The following is a 27,813-nucleotide window of genomic DNA, read 5'->3' as shown; positions in this document are numbered from 1 at the left end:
TTGAATTTAAAGAAAGCAGTGGTCAATGTGAAAACCAAAGATTATCAGTGATCTGGAAGCTTTTTCAGGCAATGAATGGGCCAAGACTGTAGTAGAGAGGTGACAGAAGCCTTCTAAACACTTACAGACAGCATTTATTGGTGATTTTAAAGATTATGCACAAAGGGGGTTGAATAATTTTGAACAAGAATGTTTAGAGCCAATTTGAAATTTATCGTGATTCATCAATGTTCCATTCTCAGAATCACTCAAAAGTGTATTAACAATTAGTATTAATAATAATAATAATAATAATAATAATTATGATTATTACCTTTTATTCATTTTTTTTTTCCATATTTATTTTTCCATTAATTTATTTCAGATCTGCTCCTCCTACCATATAACAATTCACCTTCACAGAAGCTCCTCCTCCAGAAGATCAGCAATGAATGCTGGAACATTTGCCCATTTGTCTACAATTAAAGAAAGCATTTATAAAGGAGACTGAGAATATGAGTGATCCAGGACTCTGCAGAATAAAACATGAAGATACTGAAGAACAAAGAGGTTGGTGTTTATTCTTGATTCTTTGTTATGCTGAAGAACAGCAGTTCATCAGATCAGCCAAATACGTGTAAACGCACCTAAAGCAGGAAGTAATGATAAGATGCAACGTTATGCGACATGATTCGACGACGGGGTGTAACCAAAACAAAATGAGCAGAGGGCAAACGTGGAGCATCAATGAGGTAAAGTGTATTTTATGAGCTTCCTGTGAGTTTTCAGCTGGCGAAAATAAAAGTAAATATACACAGACCAGCAGACGGCATTAGGTGTCTTCGATCTTTTAATGGATGCTGCGATATCATACACTCGCGCAGCGCCGCTTCAAGTCTAAGCACCTTTTGTTTGGTGATTTCCGTCACGATATATACGTCATTCAAGCTGATCAATCAGGCTATGAACGTATCACCATGTCCTTTAGGTTTGCTGTCAAAAATGCCAATGTGAACGCTAAGCTGGGCAGGACCAAATGTATAATAGTAAATACATTTAGTCATTTAGTAGACACTTTTATCCAAAGTGACTTGGAAAATGGAAGCAATTAGAAAAAAAACTGGAGCTTTTAAATTACAACAGAGAAGACACAGTTGTGTGAAAGATCATATGTGCTTTGTTTGTGGGAAAACCATCATTACATCTGATAAACTGAAATGACACCTACAGTGGAGAAAAACCTTACAACTGTTCACAATTTGACAAGGGATTTTCTCGTCCAATAGGTACAACTGAAAAGATATTAAGATGATCCACACTGGAGAAAAGGCACACAGTGTGGGCAGAGTTTCACACACTGTTAGACTTTTCAAGGGTTTTTTACAGTAACTTACTGGCAACACTGTTGCCAGTAAGTTACTGTATTTGAGATTTACAGTAAAAGAACCGCATTTTAGTTTTACAGTAACTACAAGTTACTGTAATCATATAATACAGTACCATTACTGTAAAAAGACCTTGGCTAACAGTACATTAATCCTAATCAATCATTAATTCTTACTAAATTAAAATTACATTTTTATCCTACACAAGTCCAGACATTTAGTCCAAAAAGACACAATTATTATGAAACATGAAATTCTTTATTTAAAACATTGCAAATACTTAAACTTGAAAATGTAAATGTGTGAAAGTTCACTTTAAAACATTCTCAATTCATATCTTATTTTCAGAAAATAATTTAAAATAAAATAGAGCATGAATTTACATGTATCAAAGCAATTAGAGTGCATTCAATGGCAAAAACACTGCAGAAAATGTAGTTTTTAAAACAAAGTATCTTGACTCTGCATATAGAACTGTATATTAACTAAGACACACACTGAAAAACAGTCATTAAAGATACAATGCTGGGACAGTGCAACATTTTTGTCCTTTGTCTGTAAACTGGATTTAACATTTACATCAATTAATAAATCAATAAATTAAAGAATTGACAAAAAAACATTATTGAACGCATTAAAGTATTAAATTCATAGGAAATTACATTAGAAATAAGTCACTAAAGAATACTGTAAATTTGGTGTAAAATACTGATATACATGACTAAAACCTAAATGTCTAAAGCCAATAAATTCTGAAAGTAGACAAGTACTCAAGTTTCTCATCTGTACTGATTTTGGAAGTCAATAAACTTGGCACATTTGATGACTTGAAACAACCAGGAATATGCTCCATTACGGCAAGGAATCTGTCAGAAGTCCATCTAGGTAAGAATGACAATGTTAGTCATAAAATTTGAGTATACACAAACATTTACGCGGATGGAATTTAATTAAAAAAAAAATCCTATTACATATTATCATATGGTTAAACAGTATTTTATACACTTGGTTAACACTTTGAGGTACACCTAGCAAAAAAAAAAAAAATGCTGTTTAATCCATTCCTGCAATGCCAGCATGAAGACTTGAAAAATGTTTAGTTTTTGTTGAAACTGTTTTAGGGAGGTGGTGATTCAATGCTATGAATATTTTGAAGAATGTACTTTGTAGTGATGCTGAACCTGATTGCGAGGTGTTTCTGTTATTTAGCTTAACAGAATAGATAATTAAATAGAAAACTGTCAGTACATAGTAGTATGTAATAGTAGCAGCACAAACTACATCCTCCAAAATCATATTACTGAATCACCTCAATAAAATTTAATCAAAAACAACATTGTAACCATTATTGGAGGATGAATTAAAAGTAAACTGCATTAGTATCCTCAAATTGAAAAGTGTCTGTATACAGTACATGTCCTGTTAAGAAGCATCTCACCTAGTCCGAGTTTTTCCACTCAAATTCCATTAGGTGGCGAAGGAAGGATGACACTCTGTTGTTGATTACTGTTGTCTTCCTCTTCACAACTTCCCCTGTCTTCCGACTCACTCCGGTTTTGGCGGTGCATTTTGTTCCCTCCTCTGGGTTTATCCTCACGAAAAACCTTTAAGCAAGAGAAAATTAATGTAAGAAAAAAAACATCAAATTCTTAATGAATTGAATGAATTTTACTATACAATTGAATTTCAAAAGAATCTTAAAAACAGGCTTAAATATTTTTTGAGTCTGTGTGCTGTATTTCTTAAGCCATGAGCAAAAAAAATGATTAGATTTCTTATCCCTCAGTGCCTTTGCTTTAAATGTTTTTGGTAACACTTTAGAATAATGGTCCTTCGTTAAACGGATAGTTCACCAAAAAAAATAAATTCTGTCATCATTTCATTCATTTTGGGGCACCATTTGCTTCCATCGTTTTTTTCCCTACTATGGAAGTAAATGGTGCCTCAAAACTGTTTGGTTAAAAACATTATTCAAAATATATTATTTTAAATTAATTACTAATCACAACATTAACCTTTGTCTGAGACAAAACCACTGGTCCATATTCAGCGCAAAAAAAAAAAAGAAAGTGATCATGTCTCAGACACAGGTTAAAGTTGTGATTAGTAATTAATTTAGTAAAAAGGTATTTTATAACTATTAGTATTTAATGAGGCCAATCTCATTCAGTAATTATTGATTACCTAATAAAAAATATCTCAGTCCTACTTTACTATTACTTACTGATTAGTAAATCTTGTTTCCATATTACCGCATTTTTCGGACTATAAGTCGCACCTGAGTATAAGTCGCACCAGTCCAAAAATACATCATGATGAGGGAAAAAACATATATAAGTCGCACTGGACTATAAGTCGCATTCATTTAGAAGCAAGAACCGAGAGAAAACATTACAGTCTACAGTCGCGAGAGGGCGCTCTATGTTTATTAGGGGTAGACTACAGGAGCACTGAGCAGCGCCCTCTGGTGGCTGTAGACGGTAAAGTTCTCTCTTGGTTCAAGTCAAATTAATTTTGATAAATAAGTCGCAGGACCAGCCAAACTATGAAAAAAAGTGCGACTTATAGTCCGGAAAATACGGGAGTTATTAATCCTGCATAGTTATGTAAAATGACGGACCATTATTTTAAAGTGTTTTCATAAATTAAATTTATCTGCCAAAACAATCCAAAAATTTTGTTTGTCCAGGACTGCTTAAATTCCAAAAGATAATTTTATCTTCTGGAATTTAAGCAGTCCTGGACAAACACAATTTTTTTGTTTATTTTGGCAGAAGAAATAAAGTGGTACATGGATAGTTACAGCTACAAGAAAGTGAAAAACTATATAATTTTGTGATTTAGTTAAACAGACAACTAAACATGTTAAACTTTGAATTAACAGAACAAAACAACATGTGGAGAAATGAAGAGGTACTTACCGTTGTATGAGTTCCAGTGTTGCACAGGCAGTCTCCTGGTATTCAATGTTGAAAACATAGAAGCAGCTGAAGAATACAGATAAGGCATCTGCAAATCCCAGGTGCTCATCCAAAACATAGGCCACCTTTCCCTCAATGCTTACCATCCACTTTGTGGAAGAGAGAAATGTGTTCCCTAAAAAAAAAAAAAAAAAAATTACAAATGTTTAAAAGGCAAACACCCAATGAGGTACACTAACATTCCTCAAAATATTCTCTTACCAAGCATTATGAGTCTTGGTGTGGCTGGAAGGCTCATGTCTTTCTCGATGGATGCCTTTGTTGTAGCGGTCTTCAAAACACACAAAGACCTTTTATTACTACATGTTTAAAATGCAGCTTAAAAATAACATTTAATGTAATTCACAATACTATTGCCCACTTACATCAGCCAAAATGAAGATGGAATCCTCTTTTTCAAGGAAGTGCTTCATCAAAAGAAGCACTGCTGCTATGCTGGTCCTGCTATGCTGCATGGTCACTGTGTCACTCTCAATGTCCCGTAGAAGACACTGAATGTCTCTGTTCTGAGTCTGTCTTTGGAAGAAATCTATGATCCTCTTCCCCTTGGTTTGAAGAGCCTGTGCTACTCGATCACAGATATCAATACCCGTCAGAGTTTTGAAATGGCCACAGAGTCCTCTTTTTGTAAAGAGGAAAGGCCACTGTTCTTCAATCTCATTTGTACTAGGGGGAGGGCAGCTGTTTATCATGTGACGTTGATAGATGTATGTCAATCTCATTGAATTGTCAATATCTGGAATGTCCACAACTCTGGGGCCAGCAGACTGAAATATGGTGACCATATTTTTTCTTCGGCCTTCTAAGGAGTCAACTGTCTCTCCTTCTGGGAGACATTTTGGCTGCCAATTTGTGCAGCCATAGCTGTCTACTTTGCACCGTAATGTTTTTGTGGTAGTGCTAAGTTCTGTCGTTGTTCTTGTTCTCCGTATTCTATCACTTACATTGTTGCGGTTAACATGCTCAACTCTTGTTTTAAGTTGATTAACAAGAGAATAGTAACCTATCCCCAACTGTTCACCTTCCTCATTTGTGTCTGCAAAGGTCAAAGGATATTTTGACACAATCAGTTTCGCTATCTCTACGCAGGCAGCCCTGTTGGGATTTGGACAGTGTTTCTGCATGGCAGCCACCACAGTTCTCACCATTGCTCGTCTGTCTGGAGGGTTAGCCCTGTGCCCTTTTAATAGTGCCTGTGAGAGTGAAGCAGGCATTTTGTCCCAAGGAATCTCGAACTGGCTGACCCATGAGTTCTGTGTGTTTGTCAAAGATAATCCATTAGAGTGGGGTTGTGTACGAGGAGGTGTAAATTGGGATTGTCCATCTGTCAGCTTTGGGTCCAAGGATGAAAAAGGCACTGATGTCTGTTTAGTGTCAGCTTTAAAATTCAGTTCTAGTAGAGAAGAAATACATTAATGGATATTTACAAGTGCATTTTATTTACAGTATGTACATTTTACAGATAACAGAACTTATTTTTTTTTATTAATGACTCTTTAATCTGCTTTATAAGATTATAACTAACAATTGGTTTCCCCTTTCTCTTCTGTCATTTAGATATTAAGTTTATCCAGTAGTTTAACCCAGCGTTTCTCAACTCCATACCTGGGGTCCCACATCGCAGAATTTTTTTAATTAGTCCAACTAATAAAAACACCTGATTCAGCTCATCTGCATCTTAGCATGTTGAACTGGGAGACATCTAAAACATGCTGGGAGGTGGATCCCCAGGACTGGAGTTTAGTTTCTCAAGCTTTATCTAGAAAGATGCCACATACAATATCTTTAATATTTTACATTGCTATCGATGTGCTTTTCCTCACCTCTTTGTTTAAAAGCTTGGATGACTTTACGACACTGTATTGGTGTTAAATGGTCCTGTAAGTCATCCCTTTCTATAAAAGCAAGGTCTTCTTTATTTGTGACTCCAACTGCTGATGTCAGGTGTTCAATGAGACCCATCAACCTCTCATTGTCCAATTCAGGTAGCACTCTCGAAATTTCCTGAATGCATTCAGCATCCATACCTAGAATGAAGAACACACTGAGTGATGCAAGCAAACAGTATGGAGGTCCAAGATGTTGTACACTGGCAGTGGATAATAATCTTGCAACCTATCTGCATTAATATATGCATATTCATTTTCTGACTTCCATATGTGATAGATTCCAAGATCAACTAACAGTAATGATTTATGTACCAAAACAACAAAGTGCACCTGTTTCTCATCAGTAAGTATGAGGGATATTTTCCCAAAGACCAAGTTGTCACCAGTGTGCTTTAAAACAACAACAAGACCTTTGGTGTACTTGGTCCCTTTGTAAATCACTGATGAAACCTCACAGGTTTTGTTTATCAATATCAACAGTCTTTAACAGCATCTGTATATCCCCATTGTATGTCTGTTCATCAATTTCATTTGCTTCACCAGAAACCTGAATGGAAGGTGGGAATAACTGACCACAACTTAGATATGACTGAAGAAGCTGGTGTCTTTCTGCCAGTGTCTTACTTAAGTGTAAAAAATTGTGAAGCTTTCTGGCACACTCCTTGAAATAGGAGTGTTTGCTTTCAAACCTTAGTGTCCACAAGCGTATCAGTGGCCCAAATTTAAGGATTAGGTCAGGATAATGCAACAAATAGTGATGCTTTGGTTTGAGAGTGTGGTCAGGGAACATGCTGTTCCGTAAATATACATATTCCTCGAGCAAAACTTTTAAATATGCAACCTCATTCTGGTGAATTTTTGGAGCACAGATGAATTCAGCTATTTCCTTTAGCTTAAGGCACAGCTGCCAAACCTCACTTTCCATAGGTTTTTTGATCCATTTGCCAATATAAACTGGTAATAATCGTAAAAGACACCAATTCTGTGTGGCTGAACCACTGAGCTTTTTAGCATTTTCCTTAATCTCACATGGTTTGTTGTGTGAGTCACTACCCAAAAGTTTTGTCTGTGAGATGGCCCGATTTATCTGGTCATAGGTGAAATGTTTTTCAGAATTTACCAAATGTTCAATATAGAGGGCCAAATCATTTGCTACTACTCCCTCAAAAACGTCATGTCCAAGACATGGAGGAAGACCACTACAGACATGAAAAGACTTAAGTGAGTTGAAACAGGAATTAAATTTGATTCCATCTATTAAATCATGGTCAGAGGTCAGTTTTTGTACACTGTCGTTATAATTTGTAGCTGTTCTTGGAGGGCCAAATGCCAGTGGCGATTTGGCAAATGTCTCTCTGTTAATCAAACAGTACCTACAAAAGTTTTTGCTACTGCTGAAATTTTCTGTGAATCCACCAACAGAGTGGGAACCGAGATTATCGCCACATATAGCAATCACTGATGCCTTAAGGTACCTCCCATCTTCCAGCTGAAAGCCTGAATCCTCCAAGTCTTTTAGGTCAGCAATAAGACGGGAAAATATCTTGTCCTGACCAAAAAATTTGAAATCCTGCTCCCTGCAAAGCAAAACAAGTTGTGCTGGGTCAACAATGGATCGATTATGTGGTAATATTTCCCCAAGTGTCATGTACATGGCCATGATTTTGTGTTTCTTTTTTCCAGAGCCTAGCGGGTTTGTAACCTCAAAGGCATCCAAGTAAAGTATAACTGATACAGATGATGATTCTTGTAAAATGGTGTTTTGCTTGAAGTTTTTGCCATCATTAACATCAGTTAAAACCATGTCACTGTGCACATGAAGTTTAGAAAGTGCATACTGGTCTTTCACAGTGGACTGCTTAAACAAGGTAGCAAGTGTATCCTTTACAGGAACATATTGACAAAAGCGTTCCTTACCACTGGTATCTGTTCCTAGGTATATCTGAGCAGGTGCAACATAATCAAAATTTTCTTTGAAATATGTTTTCCTGGTTTTGTCTGATCTCAAGACACCTTCATTGCAAATAGTTAAAAGATCCTCTTGTTCAAGTTCCTTAATTATTTCCTGTATTTCTTCCTTTGTTATGTTTAGCCCTGTCAGTTTCTCTTCTACTTTTTTAAGCACTTGCTTCATTCCACTGCTATGGACCTCCTGAAATTCCTCAACAATACACTGTACTGTTGTGGCTGGCAAAAGCAGTTTGGACTGTAGTTTTAAATAAAACAATGCCAGATTCTTTAGAAAGGTCACAGGGTTCAAATCTGGGTTTGTTCCATGACTATCAAGAAAGGGATTAACAGTCTCATCATGGATTTGGATGTCTTGGACTTGGACATCAGTATCTTGTTGTGCTTGTGGCTCTGCTACAAATGACTGCTTGTGTTTCCTAGATATGTGTGTAGCAAAGGATGACCTCACTCTAAAATATTTTGAGCATCCCTGAAAAGGACAGGTGACTTTTTTGCCATTCCGTATGTGTAATCTCAAATGAATGCACAGCAAGTTAACATTATCGGCCACATAATCACATCCTTGAATACTGCATTTGCAGTTACCACTATACTGATACATGCCTTGTCTCTGTGACACAGTGACAGCGGGTGGGTGGTTTCTGTGCATGTGGGACTTTAATGCAGAAAACGTCCTGAAATTATTACTAGGACAATGTTTTATGCCACATGAAAACCTGTTGTTAGCCAAGTTTCTATGACTTTTTACATGGGCATAGAAGGTTTTCAAACAGTCAGTGTGGTGGCTACAAACTTTACAGCTAAACATATTGCTATAAGTCTTGTCACTGGAAATTCGGATGCAGAACTATTATATCAATGTATAAATTTTGGACTATAATGGATCTCTTTCCTGTTTCTGAAAGTACATATAATCCCCCATCCCTGCTTTTTTTTCTTTTCTGTACCTTGCTTTATGGCTTGTCTTTATTATTTTTCTGAAAAATCTTAGCAAAGTGTCAACACACAGTTCCTAAATTCAGCTCCTGAGCTCCTCCCTCCGATGCAGGTTCCTTATCTAAAATGTAAAATAAATCATGTCAATACAAATGTAACATTTTTAAGGGGGAAAAGACAGAATATCACATTAGATAACTTCATGTTAATGCAATGTAAATTTTAGTTTAATTTGGTCATTCAGTAAACGCACACAAATAACAAAAGCTCCCTCTTCAGACAAAATTTGCGACTCCACTGCTAGTTTCTAATCTAAACCGTGTCCATCCAAATGTCGAAAATGAAAAAGAGAAAAAACGACATGGTGTCTATAAATGAAATGAAAAAACGACGTTATTTTCTCAGTGGTCAACTTTAACCTAGACTAAGCCTAATTCGTCTTAATGTTAGATTAACTTTGCTCGATAAAAAATGAAAAAAAAAAAAAAAATAATAATAAAAAAATGAAACAAAATCTTCCTTTTAATCGTAATTCAATACACTCAGTCTTTTTTTTTTTAATAAAACGTTAGGTTTACCTCAGTTTTTAGCCCCAATGCTGACAAGAAACCGTTAAAAGTCTCCAAACAGTGAGCTCTGGCCTCGAGCAAAACTTGCGACTGCAATGCTAGTTCCTAATCTAATTCGTAAAGCACCCTGTCGAACCAAATGTCAAAAATGAGAAAAAGATAAAAATAACACCGTTTAAATGGAAAAAAAAACACGACGCTATTACTCAACTAAGTTAGAGGCCAACGTTATTTACTAACTTCGTCTTAATGTAAAGTTAAGCTTAACTTTGCTCGATAAATAAATAAAAATTCTTGCTTTTAATCCGTAATTCAATAAACTCACAACGTATTTTTTTTTAAAATAAAACATTAGGTTTAACGTTACCTCAGTTTTTAGCCCCAATGCTGACAAGAAACCGTTAAAAGTCTCCAAACAGTGAGCTCTGGCCTCAAGCAAAACTTGCGACTGCAATGCTAGTTCCTAATCTAATTCGTAAAGCACCCTGTCGAACCAAATGCCAAAAATGAGAAAAATAAAAAAAATAATTTTTAATAAAACGTTAGGTTTACTCACTTTTTAGTGCCAATGTTGACAAATTATATAAAATTAGGGTGCAGACAACCGTGGGCTCACACTGTCACGCATATTTACATTGCTTGTTTGCTGTTCTTCCTCTTCCTTACTCAGGGGGATGAAAAAAAATCTTCGCAAGGTGTCTATCCTTGGACACAGCTCTTATTATGTTCTCCGGAATCGTGAACTGAGCACTCTCCTCGGGCAAAACTTCAACGATCCACTTGATGGTTCCTATTCTAAATCTTAAAGCAAATCCTGACGATCCAAATAGCGCCAAATACGCCGTTGTGGTAAATACAGTATTATACTTTATTTTTTAAAAATACAGCAAATCACTGTATTTGGTGTTTAATGTCACAGAAAATTCCCATGATGCAAAGGGAATTACAGTTATGAACTGTAAAGAGAATTTACAGTATTATACTGGTTGATATATGGTAAATAACTGTAGAAATTACAGAAAAGTCTAACAGTGCATATTCACATAGATTTAGTGTTTTAGACAAAGTGACTTACAAATGAGGAAAATGGAAGCAATCAAAATCAACAAAAGAGCAATATGCAAGTGTTATAACAAGTATTTCAGTTAGCCTAACACAGTACACGTAGCACGGTTTTTTTATTTTATTATACAATAAATAAAAAAACAGAATAGAAAAATAATAGTGCAAGCTAGTGTCAGAGACCTTTTTGTGTTTTGTTAATTGTATAATAAATAAAAAGAAAACAAATAGAATAAAAAATATCAGAGAAGCACGTTTATTTATGTCAATGTTTGTTAGACAAGCTGAGATGTTAGAAGCTATCGTAGTCTAGTGTCATCAGCATAGCAGTAATATGAAAAGCCACGTTTCTTAAAGAAAGAACCTAGTGATGCCATTTAGTCAAAGAACAGAATTGTTTCAAGAACTGAGCCCTGAGGCACCCCAGTAGGTTGATGTAACACCTTGGTCAATATCTGAGGGGTAAGACTCAAACCATGGAGAGTGGTTCCTAAGATACCCTTTGCCAATAGGGTTGAGCAGTGGACAGATCCAACAACATATAATATCTGAAATCCACCCTTGACAGTCTTAGGGCTTTAACAACTGAAAGCAAGGCAGTTTCGGTTGAATGTTGAAACCAGACTGGTTGCTTTTGAGGAGGTTGTTCTGTGTGAGAAAGGCAGCGACTTTGTTGAACACAGCCTGTTCAAGTGTTTCTACAATGAAAGGAAGAAGGAAAAAAATGTTTGCAATGAAAGGATGATTGTAAATATTTTACAATTGCACAACTGATTTTATTAATTCTGAGAAATTAACATAAAATATCAAAATTAAACAAAATGTATCAAACAACTTTGTGTAACAGGCCTGTAAATTCAGTGTAAATTAACCAAACTCTCATTTATAGTTACTACTACACCTTTTTTTAATTATAAGATATAATTTAATAAGTTATTTTCATGCTAACTTTGATAACAGAGTTGATGAATGCACTCAATGCTACACAAATGTTTGTCTACTTCTTGTTATTACATCAGGGTTAACGCTCTTTGATTATTTATGATTTACTGAAAATTTAAGCTTTTTACATTTATTTTAGACTTCATCAAAGAGACTGAGACTGAAGACCTGAGTGAAGCAGAGGAGAAACATCATCATGTCAAATCTTTGAGTCACTCACAGACTGAGAATTTATTTCTCCTGAAAGGAATATCCCCAAAATCTTTCACCTGCCTCCAGTGTGGGAAGAGTTTCATACATAAAAGAAACCTTAATGAACACATGAAAATTCACGCTGGAGTGAAACCACACACATGTGATCAATGTGGACAGAGCATCAGACACAAAAGGAACATTACTGAACACATGAAAATTCACAATGAAGAGAAACCACACACATGCGATCAATGTGGAAAGAGTTTCAGAAATAAAAAAAACCTTAATGAACACATGAAAATACACACTGGAGAGAAACCACACATATGTGGTAACTGTGGAAAGAGTTTCAGACATAAAGGACACCTTAATGATCACATGAAAGTCCACACTGGGGAAAAGCCACACACCTGTGATCAGTGCGGGAAGAGTTTTGCACATTTAAGTACTTTTAAATCACATCTGAATTCTCATTCTGGAGAAAGAAAATATAAGTGCGATCAGTGTGGTAAAAACTTTTCTCAAGCATATTCCCTGAAGGACCACCTGAAAGTTCATTTAAAGGAGAAGCCTCATGTGTGCTCTTTGTGTGGAAAGAGTTTTAGTCAGCTGAGTTATTTAAGAAGACACCAGCAAAGACACAGCATTGTGAAGGTTCTTAATGTGCTTTGATTTTGGGAAGACATTTATTACAACTGATGAACTGAAACAGGACCAGATAATGCACACTGTGACAAGAGACTTTGTGTGAGGCCCCACTAGATTATTATGCTTTACTGGAGAAATGTATTTAGTGCTATTACATAGTCCAGACAAACAGTGAGGTGAACTGGCATGCACAATCACATTGAGTGTTTCCTTTACATTCCTAGTGTCCCCACAGGAATTTTGGGTGTATATTGGTTCCTCTAGTCTAGGAGGATGGGAGGTTTGCTCCCATAATAAAATTATGTTCATTTTAAATTTAAATGCATAAAATTGGTGCATTTTTAGAGCAGGATCAAGTCACTGGGCCAATGAAGAAATATGAGCTCTTGTAGACAATTGTGTGTTCTAGTAGTAATTTGTTTATTGGTCGCATAGATGTGAATAAGGGCTCAATTTTCACTATTTAAATTCTTAAAAAAGCTACAAATGCCATTCAGTCAAGAGCAAGGAGTGATTTTCTCCTTGTCTTTTGTTGTTTGATTATCATTAATGCTGACACTTAGCTCAAGAGACGAGATGAGACATGAGATTGGGATCACAAGAATGAGATGAGGGGGGATTTTTGCACATTTCAAAAACATTCTCAATGACTAAATAGGCTACATGAGTGTAAAAATAGTCTGCAGGTGCATTTTGTATTGTTTCAGCTAATAATCTGGTAATAAATGTCATTTCAGTTCCACTTTCTGAATATGAATTGCCATATGTAGTAAAATACAACATGTACATACAACACTGTATGCTTTCATTTGAATCTCTTCAGACCTTAAAACTGTACATGAATTATGAGCTTCTTGAACTTCTGACCTCTTAACTGAACTCCTTTTCACAAATTGAACATAGAAATAAAACATGTATAAATAACCAAAAATAAACAACACAATTCTTTCTTAAATGTATTAAGTGCAAACAATAAGTGCAGTCATAATCAAATACGCTACTCAGTATCCAAAGTGCAAATATATAACAAACTTTTCAAGCATGACACAGAGCTATAGACAACTGCACAACATGCATACTAATAACAGCCTACAATTATGTAGCTTATTTTGCGCCCATCAGGGAGTCTCTCTCAAAACGCGGAGTAGGCTATTAGAATCGCTTTTGAATGCGCGAAGGAATGTTTTACTTTCGGTTTCAATTTAAGTATTGGGAGAAATACAACACATTCATTCACGCTCTGCAACGAATTCGTATGTAAATGTGAGAGTATTTTTGTTCACGCTGAAGTAAAAAAAAAAAAAAAACCGTGGGGCCTCTAGGCTGCAGCCTGAGAAAGCATTTGCGTTAATCCATGCCTGCATTTGGGAAATCACATGAGAGAACACACACTGGCAAGAAGCTGCATGTATCACTACTGTCATTCATGTGGGAAAACTTTCCCTCGTTTTTAATTACCTGCTCAGTTATAAAACAAAAAACTAATTCAGAAAAAAAAACGCTGCAACTTAACCAAAAGTGCACCAATCACGTTTCCCAAGTCCGACTGGATACCGTGACGTTTTGTTCTCTCTCTGTTGGCCCAGAGAAAGCCCCGAAGTTTACTGTAGAAATGTGACTTACCAATAGGTGGAGTCGATCTGCAAAGTAAATCTGACAGGAGAAGAAGTTGGAAAGGTGAGTCAGTGCATGTTTGTCATATTTTTTAATTGCTCAATTATTATATTTAAATCGATCATATAACAATTAGATTATATAATTTTTGTTTCAGTCGTTTGTAAAGCTGTCTATAGACGGTTTCAACGGTAACAACATAAACAAATGTTACTGCGCATGCCCGCTTTTGCGGACCTAACTTAACTTCCGGTAGACCTCCAAATAGAATCAATAACAACAGCCAAGTCCTTCTAGAGTAGATATTTTTTGATAACAAACAAAATATGTTTGCTGCGTGGATCAGGGGGACTTAATGAAAATGCAAATTCATTCTTTGCCAGCAGGAGAAGTTTTAAAGCACAGACATAAAGCGCGAGAAATAGAGGTTTCCCCAGTAACAGCCGTAAACAAAGCAGAGCTGGGACGCTCACACACGCTGCTTTATCAGGCATATAACATGCAAGTCTTCCTTCAGACATACAGCGATATAAAAACACCTGTGCCTCGTTTTGATATTTAAACATATAAATGTACGGAATTATTATTATTAAACGTGCAGTACGTAACGTTACTCATGTTTATTCAACGAAGCCTTTTTGAAAATCTATCAGTTTTAAAATTGTGGCGAGTCTCCAAAAATAAATAAATGTATGGGAAACACATCCCACAGCACAACCACCTGAGCCCAACTTCAGTCTTCTTCTTCTTCTTTTCGTTTTATGGCAGATTGCAACCATGACTATAAAGGTGCATACCGCCACCTACTGTATAGGAGTATGTAACATGAGAAGATATTATCATGACTATATCATCAATCAAAAAAAAAAAAAGAAAATACTACCTAAATCCTATTATATATTCCTATATTTTTCAAATATTGTACAACTGCTTTCTGTGCATCCTTTACCCCATCTCCTGTTGTGCCTAACAAACCTTCAATATTCCACTTTCTTCCTACCCGACTTATCTTTTGATTTAGTCTCATCCTCTCATCCCTATATTTCTTACAATGCAATAATACGTGTTCACCATCTTCCTTGGACCTACATTCTATACATTCATCAGATTGGCTTTTACCCATTAAAACCAATGTTTTATTTAATCCTGTGTGATCAAACCTTAGCCTGGTTAAAACACTCTCCTCTCTTCTGTTACTTCTATTCACCCCCTGTGCATTAATAGATTTTTGCAATCTGTAATATTTCCTTCCACTTTTCCAACTTCAGTCTACTCATCACCTTGACTTTAACTGCGTTTGTAGACGGCACCGCTAGGCAGATCGATATACACAACACAGACCGGAAGTTAACTTAGGGCCAGGCGCATGCGCCCGATGAAACCGTCTATAGATCAGTGGTTCTAACCTAAATTTTGAGATTCATGAGTGTTTATATTTAAAAAAAATACTTGTTTTAACTCCCTACTTTTTTTTTCATGAATGATGGAGAATGTTGTACAGGCACTGTTATAATCTATATATTTTAATTCCCATATCTGCTGATTGGCTTCATCACTCTCTACTGGTGGTGTCTGATATTCTTGATCAAGTTAAATATGTGTTATGCTTCTTTCTTAAACTAAACTGTTTAATGTCATATTAACTAATATATTAACTACTTTGATATTTCATTCTGTTTAAATTTTTTTTTTTTAAAATCCAGAGCACTGTCATTGCATTTTTAACATACATTTATTCAGACTAATTTGACATTTCATTCTGTGTTTTAACTTTTCTTTCTAGAGCACAGCAGCTCTTCATGGCCTTCCTCTCTGAGAAGAAACCTCTGATGTTTTTCAAAACAATTTTTTATTTAATTCAAAAATCCCACACACATCACATATAGGCTATCAATTACACTTCATTCAACTCTTATCTTACACCACACTAGCAACCTCTGAATTATTTATTTATTTATTTTTTACTTAAGCCATTGTACATTTTGTTATATGCATGTTCTACCATATTTGTTCTATTAATTTTGTCTAATTTCTACACAATACTTAACGACCATTGTTTGTCTCCGTTAGTTGTACATAAAGCATAAGATAATGGTCCAAATTCTTTTAAGTTACATGTGCATTTGAAATGTAACATGAATTGTAACAACTTCTTCAGATCTCAGCGGAGGCGGACACATTTCTTCCCTCTGCTCCCTCCTTCGTCTGCTCTCTTGTCTCGTCTAATACTTCTGAGAGACTCTCTCTGCACTGCTTTCCTAAACTGAAATATGGATATGATTAACTGGTCTCTCAACGCAACTGACACCATCTTCTCGATGGGAAGCTTGGGTTCGGGGGAACCTGACTGCCCTGCCGGGATGTTCGCTGGCTACATGATGGACATGTGGGAGAGATGGTGGGTTGTGTGTCTGGCGCCTCTTTCTGTGGAGGACATTGAAGATATCTACCTATTCGGAACCATGATAACAGGTCTTCTGCTGATTGGATTAGGCTTTGCCCTGGGTTATCGAAAAATTCAGAAGATGGGAAAAGCTGTCCAAAGCCTCACAAGGCTGCCCTTCATGATTGAAGCAGTGGGAAGAGCAGTCAGCATTAAGACTGAGACTATTAACCGCAATATGGAGACCATCACAAAGAAGCTCACGGCTTTGGAAGAGAAATTGGAGAAATTGGTGAAAATGGATGGATTTGGAGATCAGAATGGACAAAGAGAGTGACCGTAAAATTGGAATGTGGCTATTCGACCAAACAATTGGTATCTTATCTTCTTTCGGCCAACATTGGCCTTGGCTAAGCTGGAATAACAACTACCCCCCCCCCCTCCTTCCAGACACCTGTTGATTGTTGACTCTGTCTAGGACCTGACCAAGGCTGTCTCCATGGCAACTTGCTGTGTCACTGTCACAATCTGCGGACTGAGGCTCTAGATTTGAATGCCAGCTCTCCAGGCCTACAAGTACACGAACTCTTACAAACATACACACACACACACACACACACACACACTAGAGGTGTGAACCTACACTGGTCTCACGGTTCGGTTCGATTACGATTATCAAGTCATCGATTCAGTTCGATTCGATTATCTCGATGCATCACGATGCATTGATGATGCACTGCCTCCTTATTTTTCAATTTTGCTTCATGTATACAATTTTGTCAATAAATACAAGCAGTCAGATATATGAACTGAACCTTTAATTTTACCTGAAACACGCTTCTTGAATGTATCAAACATTAAATAAAACTCAAGTCTGGGCACAGAAGACAACAGCAGCATTAGATTAGAAAACCCAAATGTAAGTACTAAAAGTGCATAATGCAGGGAGTGTACTTAAATACTTATATAGTGCAGTGTACTTTCTTGTAAAACATTTAAATATTGAAAAATGTATAAACATGAAATTAAATTACAAACCAAAATAAACAAGAGGCCAAACCTACTTGAATATAATCAATATACAAAAAACTAAATTTGCACTTCAGCAGTGTTTTTTAATACACAAAATATGATATTCGTCGGTTCTGCCCAAAAGCCTGGAGAGCGCGCCCACTTTAAGAGCGCGCTGAGATGCCAGATTCAGCGTATGCGCGAAGCATGTTACGTGAGGGAATTTTCCGAATTGAGCTGCAGCGATCATGTTCGACGCATTATCTGTAACAAGCACTACATCCTTATGTGATAGCTGCCATTCATCCACGACATGAGACAGTAGCTCTGCCAGATGAGCACCCGTGTGAGACTCATAAACGGCTCACGTTTGCAGCACATGAGACAAAATCTTCCAGTCATCGCTAATGTAATGTGCCGTTTTCCACTACAGAAAAGGGCCGTATATCCTTTGCAATAAAAGATGCCACTGCTCTGGTAATTCTCTGCCCTCGCACTGAGTTTGGCGGCAACGTTGATATAAGTTGATAAATTTTTGGCTGAGCTGGATCCACAATGGCACTGACAGGCGTTTGCAGCTCGGGGTGAAAACAACTGACGTGGATTCTCATGTTGGTGGTATTACCCCCTGCATATTTTGTTTTTGCGTGACATGATTTGCACACAGCGTGTGTCTTGTCAATGTTGGGCTTACCGTGTTGTTGATAAAAACCGAAATGTGCCCAAATGTCGGCTTTTAAAGTGGTTGGAGCATTTTTTATTGCACGCTCAGGCGTTTCGCCTCCCTCTGCCATTGTATGCCGCGACTAAGCACGCGGTGATGACGTCAGAAATGCGTCAGTACATTATAACCGGTTATGGGCTATTACTGAACCGAAACCGAATCGTCCTCGTCTGAATCGCGATGCACCGTTGAAACGATTAATTTTGACACCCCTAACACACACATACATACATATATACAGATATACATTCACCTCCCCACCCTCCATTCCTCGCCTTCGCTGCTTTGTACCGCCAGTCTGTCAAGCGGGTCTGTGACCAGCACCGTAGAGCTGATGGACCGGACGACTGATTGCCTTGCGCTGGATTACCTCCACCCCCCAATTTCCATTCCCAGTTGCAAAGTTGTGTGTTTATTGTGTATTGATTATGTGCTTTTGTTGCTGAGGTGTTTTTCCTGTTCTCACACTGTGCTCCCAAAAGGAGCATAGTCTGGGTGTTGTTTTTTCTCCTCCCTTCACTAATGTTATGCTGTATCTCTTTCCCTTGTTCCCACATGTGCAATGACAATAAAGTTGAATCTAATCTAGCTGTTGTTTTTTTGGACTGTGACTGTGACAAACCCCAGATTTCCATCGGATTCTGACTGTGTTGGCAGGAGACTGACGGGAATCTCCATTTGGATAGTTTTTACAGCTCAAGTACACTTTTTATTTTATTCTTGAACTTTGAGTCCAAACCTGTAAGTCCTTTGTTTATCTTTGGAACACAAATTAAGATTTTTTAAATTAAATCCGAGAGCTCTCTGACACTGAATAGACAGCAAGGGAACTACCACGATCAAGGCACAGAAGTGTAGCAAAGAGATCTGTAAAATAGTCCATGTGACATCAGCAGTTTAACCGTACTTATACAAAGCTACAGGAATACTTTTGTGCACAAAGAAAACAAAAATAATGACTTTATTCAACAGTTCTTCTCCTCCTCATCCCGTCTTCACTGAGGCGCCACCATTAGAGAGACAGCATCACGACGCATGCGACGTGGTGCAGCTGCTTATGTAACACACCATAAAACAACCAAATAAATATAAATTAATAATATAAATAATAAATCAACACACCTTTATACAATCCCAAAGCAACTTGCAAGTGGAAATATAATACAAAAGACCTATTTCTTTTTAACCTTTTTTTAAATCCATATTAAAACCAACTATAACTAACTTTCAAGACCCCACTCGTATTCTTCTGAAGCACAATGACTCTGAATCAAATACAGACTGAAATTTAATATGTTACTCGTTTTACCAGTACAGTCTGAATCATGATGTCAATCATGTGGTGTGAAACAAACAATATCTGGGTAAATATTTGAAAAGAAAAATATGTGAAAGAACCAATGTTTGGACTCTTAAAAAGAGAAACAATTCTGTTGTACAGTTAAGTGATGAAACATTCTGTGAAATGATGACCCTGGTGATTTTCAGGAGTGAGGATGGGGCATCTTCTGCACCCACCACAAACACATTCTGTGATTTGGCTAAAGAGCTTGTTTGGAGGAAAATATTTTAGAGATGTTCAGCTAAATATATTCTTAACATTTATATAGTGTCTCACTCTCATACCAATAATGTATTTATGTCCACCCTCAATAACTCAAATGTAAATGTGTAATTATTAGGTCTAAGGAAAAACTGTATGTCTTCCACTTCCAAACAATATTGAAAGAGACTAAAAACTTATTCCTGGAAACTGGTGGAAGTTCTAGCACAAGTTATGGCTGCCGTCGCATCATCCAGGTGGATGCTGCACACTGGTGATGGATGACAATGTAAAGCGCTTTGAGTGCCTAGAAAAGCGCTATATAAATAAAATAAAAACCTGTATGTCTTCCACTAACAAACAATATTGGAAATAGACTAAAAACTGATTCCTGGAAACTACTTCTGCAGCTTTATAAAGACATCAATGCCAATTGTTGTTTTTCAGCTTTATTTCTCCCTAAAATTTATAATGATATGTTATAATAATACAATGAAATAATATTAATGCAAAGTGAGTGAACTTTGTTTTTGGCCATGCAGTGTTTACTTGACTGTAAACTTTATAATGCATTTGCTTTATTTACTTGTTTTATTACTTTCTGAAAGCAATGTATGTCCAAGTAATGAAGTGAATTCCAGACATAAAGAAAAAAACTTAAAAAATTACTTAAAAATGTAACTTAAAATATAGCTCACAGCTCACAGTTAAAAATATTCATAAAATATATTTAAGTAACGTGCAAGTAAATATTAATAAAAAAAATTAAAATAACTCTAATTGGATTCGTCTGAAATTCTTTGCCTATAATAATAATAATATAATGGCTACGACTACTATAGTATTTACGGTAGTTCTGTTTGGTAGGGTGAGTACGGTAGTTTCGAGGCTTTGGAGTGATGGCGGCTTGAACACTGAATAGATATTACATGGTGGCTGTATTTTATTTATTTGAGGTAAATACAGGTTTTATTGGTTATGGTCGCTGTGACACCTTTTAAATGCGTTACATTTTGTAATCGCATATATTAAAATATTTTGTGCAGACGGTTTGAGGCAGAGAACTGTTGTAGCTGGTGCTAATGTGATTGAAGTGTATGCGTGTTTTATATTGTGCTGTATTTATGTATTGAAACGTGTATTTTTGTTATGAGATGCGTTATAATAATGATCACAATGATGTTGTTTTGAAATAAGACAAGCAGTTTTTGGTGCTTAAAGGCAGACATGAAGACTGCTACGTTATATTTATTCTATCACAGTTATTATAGATAAATGTGAATTAAGTTTGACACTGGGAACATTAAAATATCACTTTGTCATGGTCTTTTAATTATCTTGGCAACATGTAAATATTTTTTTTTATTACTATGAATGTAGTCACTATAAAGCTGAACTATGCACATTCTATGTTGCATGGTAGTTATATAATTATTATTTATTTATTGTAATATATTATTGATAATCTCTGATTGTTAGAAAAATGTCAAAGCAGTTTTATATTTTTTTTCAGCATCTAAGACTCAAATAATGTGCTTACTACAAACATTTAAAATGAAGCGAGATCTCTGCTGAAACAGCTCTGCTAACAGCTGCTGGATTGTCTCTGTATCACATTAATAGTTCCTGTTTTTATCTCATTCATTATGCTGATGTCTTCAGATCACCTGTAAACGTCCACGTAAAGCTCCTTTCACTGGTGTGAACGACTACAGCAATATACAGTTTTTCATAAAAAAAAAAAAAATCATGTTTCATGTTAACAACTGCAAACTAAAACCAATTAACAAAGATTCATCTAAATGTATTATTTGATGCTTACAAATCTGTAAATGTATTTTTCAATTAATTAATCCTTCTAAAAACAAATTCAGTAACATAAGTGAATAAAATGTGTGAAAACATAAATCATTTATTCTTTTTTTTTTTTTTTAATTATGACAGATCTGGTCCTCCTACCATAACAATTCACCTTTACTCCTCCAGCAGATCAGCAATAAATGCTGGAATATTTCCCCACCGGTCTACAAGTGAAGAAGAAAGAGTTTATGAAAGAACCGTGAGAACATGAGTGATCCAGAACCCTGCAGAATAAAACATGAAGATCCTGAAGAAGAAAAAGGTTGTCGTTTAGTCTTGATTCTGTATTATTTCTGAAGAACAACAGTTCGTCAGATTAATATTGCAGTGTTTTAGAAAACAAAAGGAGCTGCGAATACAAGACATTTTCCATGATTACAAATGGATCCTGACACTTCAATTTCTTATTCTTTTCTAAAAAGAAAAAAGATCAGTGAAAAGAGGTTTAATAAACATCAAGCCTAATCAGGAACTCTGACTAACTACGGTCTAACTTTATTTTATTTTGCCTTATTTATATTTATTTTATATCTGGTTTACGATTTTTGCAACCATGTTACTAAACTGTTAAACATCTCACACTTCAGGACTTGTGAGTATTTTACAGTCACACAACTGTAATTTTTCAAATTTCTAGAAATGAACATAAAATATCAAAATAAAACAAAATGTATCAAATAAATAAACTGTGTGTATATATACAACCCGAATTCCGGAAAAGTTGGGACGTTTTTTAAATTTTAATAAAATGAAAACTAAAAGACTTTCAAATCACATGAGCCAATATTTTATTCACAATAGAACATAGATAACATAGCAAATGTTTAAACTGAGAAAGTTTACAATTTTATGCACAAAATGAGCTCATTTCAATTTTGATTTCTGCTACAGGTCTCAAAATAGTCGGGACGGGGCATGTTTACCATGGTGTAGCATCTCCTTTTCTTTTCAAAACAGTTTGAAGACGTCTGGGCATTGAGGCTATGAGTTGCTGGAGTTTTGCTGTTGGAATTTGGTCCCATTCTTGCCTTATATAGATTTCCAGCTGCTGAAGAGTTCGTGGTCGTCTTTGACGTATTTTTCGTTTAATGATGCGCCAAATGTTCTCTATAGGTGAAAGATCTGGACTGCAGGCAGGCCAGGTTAGCACCCGGACTCTTCTACGACGAAGCCATGCTGTTGTTATAGCTGCAGTATGTGGTTTTGCATTGTCCTGCTGAAATAAACAAGGCCTTCCCTGAAATAGACGTTGTTTGGAGGGAAGCATATGTTGCTCTAAAACCTTTATATACCTTTCAGCATTCACAGAGCCTTCCGAAACATGCAAGCTGCCCATACCGTATGCACTTATGCACCCCCATACCATCAGAGATGCTGGCTTTTGAACTGAACGCTGATAACATGCTGGAAGGTCTCCCTCCTCTTTAGCTCGGAGGACACGGCGTCCGTGATTTCCAACAAGAATGTCAAATTTGGACTCGTCTGACCATAAAACACTATTCCACTTTGAAATAGTCCATTTTAATTGAGCCTTGGCCCACAGGACACGACGGCGCTTCTGGACCATGTTCACATATGGCTTCCTTTTTGCATGATAGAGCTTTAGTTGGCATCTGCTGATGGCACGGCGGATTGTGTTTACCGACAGTGGTTTCTGAAAGTATTCCTGGGCCCATTTAGTAATGTCATTGACACAATCATGCCGATGAGTGATGCAGTGTCGTCTGAGAGCCCGAAGACCACGGGCATCCAATAAAGGTCTCCGGCCTTGTCCCTTACGCACAGAGATTTCTCCAGTTTCTCTGAATCTTTTGATGATGTTATGCACTGTAGATGATGAGATTTGCAAAGCCTTTGCAATTTGACGTTGAGGAACATTGTTTTTAAAGTTTTCCACAATTTTTTTACGCAGCCTTTCACAGATTGGAGAGCCTCTGCCCATCTTTACTTCTGAGAGAATCTGCTTCTCTAAGACAAAGCTTTTATAGCTAATCATGTTACAGACCTGATATCAATTAACTTAATTAATCACTAGATGTTCTCCCAGCTGAATCTTTTCAAAACTGCTTGCTTTTTTAGCCATTTGTTGCCCCCGTGCCAACTTTTTTGAGACCTGTAGAAGGCATTAAATTTTAAATGAGCTAATTAAGTGGATAAAAGTGTAAAATTTCTCAGTTTAAACATTTGCTACGTTATCTATGTTCTATTGTGAATAAAATATTGGCTCATGTGATTTGAAATTCCTTTAGTTTTCATTTTATTAAAATTAAAAAAACGTCCCAACTTTTCCGGAATTCGGGTTGTATATATATATATATATATATATATATATATATATATATATATATTTTTTTTTTACAAGAAAGATATTTAATTAAGTTACTTTTTCATGGTAACAGAATTGATAAATGCACTCAATACTATACAAATATCTGTATGCAGTTGTCTACACTTTTTATTACTTTTATGTCCTTTCCCTTAATATTTCTCTCTTTGGATTATTTATGATTTACTGAAAAAGCTTTTCACTGTCATTTCAGACTTGATCAAAGAGAATGAGACCGAAGACCTGAGTGAAGCAGAGGAGAAACCTGTCAAGACTTTGAGACACTCACAGGCTGAGAAAATGTTTTCCCTGAAAAGATCCAAAAAATCTTTAACCTGCCTTCATTGTGGGAAGAGTTTCACGCGTAAAGGAAACCTTAATGAACACATGAATATTCACACTGGAGAGAAACCACACACATGTGATCAGTGTGGGATGAGTTTCAGACATAAAAGAAACCTTAATGATCACATGAATATCCACACTGGAGAAAAGCCACACACATGTGATCAGTGCGGGAAGAGTTTTGCCCGTTCTAGGTATTTTAAATCCCATATGCTCTCTCATTCTGGAGAAAGACCATATAACTGTGAGCAGTGTGGTAAAAACTTTTCTCTGGCAAATTCCCTGAAGAACCACCTGATCGTTCATTCAGAGGTGAAGCCTCACCTGTGTTCTTTGTGTGGAAAGAGTTATAGTCAGCTGGGCTTTTTAACACAGCACCAGAAAAGACACAGCGGTGTGAAGGATCATTTGTGCTGTTATTGCGGGAAGACTTTTATTACAAATAAAGAATTAAAACAGCACCAGAAGATCCACACTGGAGAAAAACCTTACAGGTGTTCACACTGTGACAAGAGATTCAATCGTCCGGGAATCTTGAAATCACACGAGAGGATCCACACTGGAGAGAAGCCGTTTCACTGCCATCCATGTGGGAAAAGTTTCACTCATTGTAGTTCTCTGCAGAATCATAAAAAAAACAAATGTCTGAAATAAAGCTGAATTTATGTAAAGACCCAGCTCTTGCCAGTGCAATGCTGCATCTTCAGCAAATGTGACCTAGTCAATTTGCTTTATTAATTTAGTAACCAGTTTTTTTTCACCCCGTAATATATACAACAGTTATGTTGCATTATGAAGGAATTATTATTATTATTATTTAATATACATGTTCCTGTGTTTTTATGTTTATTTTGGGAAGCTGTAAAAGCGTCTTAACACTTTTTAGTGGGATACGTATCTGGTGTTTATTTTTAAATGATCTTTACTGTTGTGCTTAGAAGATCTAGTTACTCTACCACTTATGACATATTTACTAAGTGTGGATGTCATTAATAATCTTGTAGCAACTACAGCCTATTTTTTTTTTTTTTTCTCTATCGGTATGTTTTGGCTATCTTGTAATTCAATAAAGAGAGATACCTACCTTTTTAAAATATATTATATAGACGGTTTCAACGGCAACAACATAAACAAACATTACTGCGCATGCGCTCTTTTGTGGACCTAACTTAACTTCCGGTAGACTTCCAAATAGAATCAATAACAACTAGGGGTGTCAAAATTAATCGTTTCTACGGTGCATCGCGATTCAGACGAGGACGATTCGGTTTCGGTTCAGTAATAGCCCATAACCGGTTATAATGTACTGACGCATTTCTGACGTCATCACCGCGTGCTTAGTCGCGGCATACAATGGCAGAGGGAAGCGAAACGCCTGAGCGTGCAATAAAAAATGCTCCAACCACTTTAAAAGCCGACATTTGGGCACATTTCGGTTTTTATCAACAACACGGTAAGCCCAACCTTGACAAGACACACGCTGTGTGCAAATCATGTCACGCAAAAACAAAATATGCAGGGGGTAATACCACCAACATGAGAATCCACGTCAGTCGTTTTCACCCTGAGCTGCAAACGCCTGTCAGTGCCATTGTGGATCCAGCTCAGCCAAAAATTTATCAACTTATATCAACGTTGCCGCCAAACTCAGTGCGAGGGCAGAGAATTACCAGAGCAGTGGCATCTTTTATTGCAAAGGATATACGGCCCTTTTCTGTAGTGGAAAACAGCACATTACATTAGCGATGACTGGAAGATTTTGTCTCATGTGCTGCAAACGTGAGCCGTTTATGAGTCTCACACGGGTGCTCATCTGGCAGAGCTACTGTCTCATGTCGTGGATGAATGGCAGCTATCACATAAGGATGTAGTGCTTGTAACAGATAATGCGTCGAACATGATCGCTGCAGCTCAATTCGGAAAATTCCCTCACGTAACATGCTTCGCGCATACGCTGAATCTGGCATCTCAGCGCGCTCTTAAAGTGGGCGCGCTCTCCAGGCTTTTGGGCAGAATCCGACGAATATCATATTTTGTGTATTAAAAAACACTGCTGAAGTGCAGATTTAGTTTTTTGTATATTGATTATATTCAAGTAGGTTTGGCCTCTTGTTTATTTTGGTTTGTAATTTAATTTCATGTTTATACATTTTTCAATATTTAAATGTTTTACAAGAAAGTACACTGCACTATATAAGTATTTAAGTACACTCCCTGCATTATGCACTTTTAGTACTTACATTTGTGTGTTCTAATCTAATGCTGCTGTTGTCTTCTGTGCCCAGACTTGAGTTTTATTTAATGTTTGATACATTCAAGAAGCGTGTTTCAGGTAAAATTAAAGGTTCAGTTCATATATCTGACTGCTTGTATTTATTGACAAAATTGTATACATGAAGCAAAATTGAAAAATAAGGAGGCAGTGCATCATCAATGCATCGTGATGCATCGAGATAATCGAATCGAACTGAATCGATGACTTGATAATCGTAATCGAACCGAACCGTGAGACCAGTGTAGGTTCACACCTCTAATAACAACAGCCAAGTCCCTCTAGAGTAGTTTTTTTTTTTTTTTTGATAACAAACAAAATATGTTTGCCGCATGGATCAGGCGGACTTAATGAAAATGCAAATTCATTCTTTGCCAGCAGGAGATGTTTTAAATCATAGACAAAGCGCGAGAAATAGAGGTTTCCCCAGTAACAGCTGTAAACAAAGCAGAGCTGGGACGCTCACACGCTGCTTTATCAGGCATATAACGTACAAGTCTTCCTTCAGACATACAGCGATATAAAAACACCTGTGCCTCGTTTTGATATTTAAACATATAAATGTAAGGAATTATTATTATTAAACGTGCAGTACTTCACGTTACTTATGTTTATTCAACGAAGCCTTTTTGAAAATCGATCAGTTTTAAAATTGTGGCGAGTCTCCAAAAATAAATAAATGTATGGGAAACACATCCCGCAGCACAACCACCTGAGCCCAACTTCAGTCTACTCATCACCTTGACTTTAACTGCGTTTGTAGAAGGCACTGCAGCCAGACCGATATACACAACACAGACCGGAAGTTAACTTGGGTCCAGGCGCGTGCGCCCGATGAAACCGTCTATACAGGTGCAACTAAAAAAATTTATAAAATTAGGTATCTTTATTTTTTGTAAAAAGCAAACTTTCTTTTCTTGATGAGCTGACTCCGGCTTCAGTTCACTCCTTGTGAAGGTCTCCCAAGTTCTTGAATCGGCTTTTTCGACAATATTTCCAAGGCTTTGGTCATCCCTGCTGCTTGTGCACCTTTTCTTACCACACTTTTTCCTTCCAGTCAACTTTCTATGAATATATTTTGATACAGCACTCTGTGAACAGCCAGCTCTTTCAGCAATGACCTTCTGTGTTGATGATTGTCTTCTGGACAACTGTCAAGTCATAGATTCAATTTATTG

The 27,813-nt window shown here is 36.6% G+C and overlaps 2 protein-coding genes across 5 annotated transcripts in view; one reads left to right on the top strand and one right to left on the bottom strand.

Annotated features, from left to right (window-relative positions):
- LOC132159615 (SLAM family member 5-like) overlaps nt 1-27,813 on the bottom strand; it is a 193,411-nt gene that overhangs the window by 148,690 nt on the left and 16,908 nt on the right. The gene's annotated exons all lie outside the window — the stretch shown is intronic.
- LOC132159622 (gastrula zinc finger protein XlCGF8.2DB-like) lies at nt 364-27,791 on the top strand. 4 transcript variants are annotated; one of them, XM_059569193.1, is made up of 3 exons: nt 364-549; nt 24,233-25,029; nt 27,593-27,791. In XM_059569193.1, exons 1-2 carry the CDS (start codon nt 432-434, stop codon nt 25,015-25,017), a joined length of 903 nt encoding a protein of 300 aa, XP_059425176.1. In that variant the 5' UTR covers nt 364-431; the 3' UTR covers nt 25,018-25,029; nt 27,593-27,791. The 4 variants fall into 4 exon arrangements, with proteins under 4 accessions (XP_059425176.1, XP_059425175.1, XP_059425179.1 ...); XM_059569196.1 differs by lacking the exons at nt 364-549; nt 27,593-27,791 and adding exons at nt 20,700-20,788; nt 21,777-21,954 and having other exon boundaries at nt 24,233-25,034; XM_059569194.1 differs by lacking the exons at nt 364-549; nt 27,593-27,791 and adding exons at nt 20,700-20,788; nt 21,777-21,960 and having other exon boundaries at nt 24,233-25,034.

This window comes from Carassius carassius, chromosome 16, assembly GCF_963082965.1.
Source record: "Carassius carassius chromosome 16, fCarCar2.1, whole genome shotgun sequence".
NCBI lineage: Eukaryota > Metazoa > Chordata > Actinopteri > Cypriniformes > Cyprinidae > Carassius > Carassius carassius.
The sequence above is the reverse complement of the archived record's forward strand: the minus strand, read 5'-3'. Positions and strand labels throughout refer to the sequence as shown.

Coding starts and splice junctions, on each gene's coding strand:
- LOC132159622 (XM_059569193.1), top strand. CDS start 432: ATGCTGGAACATTTGCCCATTTGTCTACAATTAAAGAAAGCATTTATA. Junction 550..24,232: donor AGATACTGAAGAACAAAGAG/GTTGGTGTTTAT, acceptor CTGTCATTTCAG/ACTTGATCAAAGAGAATGAG.